The sequence below is a fragment of the Lupinus angustifolius genome, chromosome LG14, assembly GCF_001865875.1.
Source record: "Lupinus angustifolius cultivar Tanjil chromosome LG14, LupAngTanjil_v1.0, whole genome shotgun sequence".
In the NCBI taxonomy this organism is placed as follows: Eukaryota; Viridiplantae; Streptophyta; class Magnoliopsida; order Fabales; family Fabaceae; genus Lupinus; species Lupinus angustifolius.
This window is the reverse complement of record NC_032022.1, coordinates 1,276,835-1,281,181: the sequence shown is the minus strand read 5'-3', so window position 1 is coordinate 1,281,181 and position 4,347 is coordinate 1,276,835. Positions and strand designations below refer to the sequence as shown.

Here is a 4,347-nt window from a genome sequence, read left to right as displayed (position 1 = left end):
TGCTTTATTGATTGGATGAAAATAAAGCCCCGAGAGCTACGCTTTAGGGAATGCTATGAGAAACAAAAATAAAACAAACACAACAACAAATTTGTTCTTTTGATTTGATTTAGACAAAGGCATAAAGAACAACATTATTTATTCCTAACCTCTTTTCTCTATCACTTCCGAAGCTCTATGGCTTTTTTTCTTAGGGTTCATAGCTAGTGGTTTCTCTTCTATAAAAGGTACCCCATTTTATTGTTCATTGTTACGATTGGAGTATAAATCAATGGTGTCATCATTTTGGGGACTTAATCATTGTTATTTAGTGTTAAATTCATAATCTTAATGTTTTGGCATGCTTTGTGATCTATATGTTGCATGCGAATATAGATTAAAATGTGCTAAAACTTTTCTTATATTTTAGGATCAATGAGGATCTTGAATTGGGATTAAGAAATTAAATTTGATATTTATTAAATTATGTTATTGCCAATGGTGATGAGATTGTTTTTATCAACTCAACTATGTTGGATGGTTCTAATTCATGATTGACGAGAAATGATGAAAAGCTTAATTTCTAAAGTCAGAAAAACTGAGATTGGTATATATATACATGTATATGTATATGTATATATATATATGTGTATATGTATATCTATATATATATATATATATGTATATGTATATCTATATATATATATGTATATATATATATATATGTATATTTGTATATATATATATAAATAAATAAAGAGGAATCTATTTATGCCAAAATTCGATTATACTAGTTATACTCAGTCTCATCATTTATTTTTTAAATACAATGGACTAAAGGGTAAGTGAAAGAGGTGATGAGAAATAAGGCTTATATAGTCATTTGTCTTTATTTTTTCATTAATTTTGGATTGAGACTATCGATGAATATTTTGATTTTCTTTATTTGATTGTTCTTCATCATTCAGTTTTGTATATTGCGTTTGTTTCATACATAAAATGATTAAAATCTCTAGTTGATTTTTCAGACGAACTTTTCAGGTGACAAGGATGCATGTAGGATAGATGGATGTGAAAGTCATAAAAGAGATTTTATAATTTTTAATTGGATTTCATTAAACAAATTTCTTTATGTCTATCTCTAGTGCACAAGACCTTGTTATATGAAAAATCAAATGAGAAAACTTACCATGAAACATTTTGTTGGGTATATTAAATGTGAGTTAGTGTAGTGAAGAAATTATAGATTTTGTAAAAGTAGATAAGTTAAAGAACATATAAGTATATATACTTAATGCCCTAAAATTTTGGGTCAATATTTGTTGTGAAATTTATTTGTACACTTCTTTCACTAAGTTCAGTAAAGAATATAGGATGAAAATCTCTTATTGTTTGAACTCATAGTAGCGTAGCCAAAAATCGAGGCGCAACAACTTCTAAAGAAAGTCGAGTAGCCAAAAATCGGGGCATGACAACTCCTAAAGAAAGTCGCATAGCCGAAAATCGGGACGTGACACTCGTGAATCTTTACATACATTTTTCTGTCCATAATTGGTTTCACTAAAATTAATCTTTGCATACTTTTTTTTTGTTGTTGTAAAAGTTTAGCAATGGATGAGGGTGGAGGCTCCAAATTAAGTGGAATAAGGCAAATTGTTCGATTAAAGGAAATACTTCAAAAATGGCAAAATGTAACCTTAGGTCCAAAAACTTATGATTCAAAAAGAACTTGTCCTGATCCAAGAAGAACTAGTTCTGAACCAAATTCTGGTGCAACATCTTGTGGCATATCACCATTAATTAACAAAAGGATAACAAGTGTTATAGGTTGTGACTCAGATGAAGAGGGTTGCCAAAGTCCTGAACCACCACCTGATGTACCAAAAGGTTACTTAGCAGTTTATGTTGGGCCAGAGCTTCGGAGGTTCATTATTCCTACAACATATCTTAGCCATTTTCTATTCAAAGTGTTGCTTGAAAAGGCTGAAGATGAATATGGGTTTGACCAAAGTGGTGGCCTCACTATCCCATGTGAGATTGAGACTTTCAAATACCTCCTCAAGTGCATAGAGACCAATCCATGTAATAATCTCATTTTACTCACTTTTATGGCTTCCAAATTACAAATGTATGATATCAGTGTTTTAAATTGTGGTTGTGGTCACGATTGTAGTTGCGGTTATTGTGATTGTGATCATTTTGGTTGTTGTAATGCAGATTGTGACTGTTGCGGTGTGAATTATTTTGTGAGTAAAAAAATATTTTTGAACTTGATGTTGTTTGATGTGGTGGTATGGTGGCATTGCGGCATGATGCAATCCGATTCGGTTACGTTGTGACCCAATGCGGCCGCATTATTGTGATTTGGTGTCACACCGTAATTACGGTGTGATGTGGTTGCGGCGATCACCACAACCACAATATTACGACAGTATCACATGATGTAGTCCACAATTTAAATCACTGAATGATATCATCCGGTGATCATCCACTACGCGACTATGTTTTATGTAAATTTAAGTTGGATTTCAAAACCCCACACTTATTATAGAAAATTAAAGGAGAAGAAAATGATACTCAATGCCTCTTCTCTCTTTTATTTTTCTATAATGGAAAGTGTAGACATATAAACATACCTTTTAATTATTTCAGTTTACTTATATGTTTTTATTTTTATATAAAAGTTAAAACTAGTTTAATTTTGTTTCTTTAAGCACTCATGACATTTAATTTATTATCAAAACCCTTCTTTTTTTTGTTATAGTTATTATATCTCATGGATTACTACATGCTTGTGTATCCTTCTAAACTAAATGTTTTTTAGCTTTGCAATTTATGCTTCTATTATTTTTAAATTTTCATCACATAGAAAACAAGAGAAATAGAAATTTTTTCTTTGTTCTTTTCATGTTTTACTAACCTTGAAATTCTTGGTGAAATTGCAGCTGGAAAATCAGAAACTTTGGAAGAGTGAGTACCTTCAAATGTAAAATTTGTTCTCCTTGCTTCTATATTTTTGTGTTGATTTTGTATGTGAAGAATGATAGGATATACTAGTTAGAAATATTCATAGGTAGAAAGGTTATTATACCTTTGTTCATTCTCCATCTTGGTATAAAACCTGAATTTGACGTTCCCATGAATTATGTACTTTTCTAACTAAACTATTTTAGCTTATTCATTATGTAACAACTTTGAATTTTTAATGAGCCATTATCATATGGTGTGAAAATGAATACTAAATATTCTGTTTGGCTGTACTTATATAAACATGTCTCTATATAAGTTTCACCATTGGTAAAGAGCTTGTCATAAAATATGGTTAATATAACTTTCTATATATCCATATTAACTACATGAAATTGTTGACATTTTATGTGTTATTAATTTCAATTACAATAATATTTACATTACCTTTCACCTAACTTTTTTTTTTACTTAAAATGAGAAGGTGGAAATAATAGCATCAAAATTAAAAGCTTAGGAGTATTTGGGATAGAAGTTTCTTTATTTAAATAATAATATCAAATATAATTTTTATAATTTAATAATTAGCTAAAGAACATTTTGTTGTAAGAAACGATTGCTAAGTGTCAATAAATAGAAAAAGTAATGTTCTCGTTTAATTCATGATAACATTATGTAGGTACATTTCCTCTTCATTTTGTATGCAATATACATATATATTTTTTTTCACTTAGTAAATTAAATGTTATGTTTCTCTCTTATACTTAATTTATTGTGTGTTATGTCTAATATTGGTAACCAGGGTTGCTCTGCCCGTATCCATGTAATGTTCGCATAAAATAGAGTGTACATGAGCATATCCATTTTTAAATAAGATATGAAATATCATGTCCTGTTCGTCTTAAGCATCGGCAGAATAGGCTCGTGGGCCGCCTTATATGAAATTAAAAAATATATATATACAAAAATATATTTATTAGATTGACTACATATCTGTTACAGTAAGAAGATAATTCATCTTTGATACTGTGCTATTACATTAACTCTAGAAGAACACGGTTAAAATAAATATAAGTAGATTGAATTTGCCCACAATCAAGAAATTAATGGGTTTTGAAAATGAATAGTTTCGTGAAGCTTCTGGAAGCATTTGTTAACTAACACCAATACAAGGAAGTGTATTTTGAAGTGTATGTATTTTTGTAACATTAGGTTGATAAAGTTGATTAAAGATGTAAGACCCTTTGTGAAAACTGATCACACCACATTGACTTGACCTTATTTCTTTCAAAGAGTGAGTTTTTGTAAACTCATCTCTATAATATAGTGCATTAGTGCATATGAAATGATTTTTTTGATAAGGGAGCCATGTTAAACTATTTGCTACTTTGCATTAGTACA

General features: G+C 29.6%; 1 protein-coding gene across 3 annotated transcripts; it reads left to right on the top strand.

The window, feature by feature from the left end:
- LOC109326238 lies at window positions 1-3,212 on the top strand. 3 transcript variants are annotated; one of them, XM_019558939.1, is made up of 3 exons: window positions 1-227; window positions 1,588-2,061; window positions 2,925-3,212. In XM_019558939.1, exons 2-3 carry the CDS (start codon window positions 1,590-1,592, stop codon window positions 2,951-2,953), a joined length of 501 nt encoding a protein of 166 aa, XP_019414484.1. In that variant the 5' UTR covers window positions 1-227; window positions 1,588-1,589; the 3' UTR covers window positions 2,954-3,212. The 3 variants fall into 3 exon arrangements, with proteins under 3 accessions (XP_019414484.1, XP_019414483.1, XP_019414485.1); XM_019558938.1 differs by having other exon boundaries at window positions 1,583-2,061; XM_019558940.1 differs by lacking the exon at window positions 1-227 and adding an exon at window positions 1,037-1,056 and having other exon boundaries at window positions 1,583-2,061.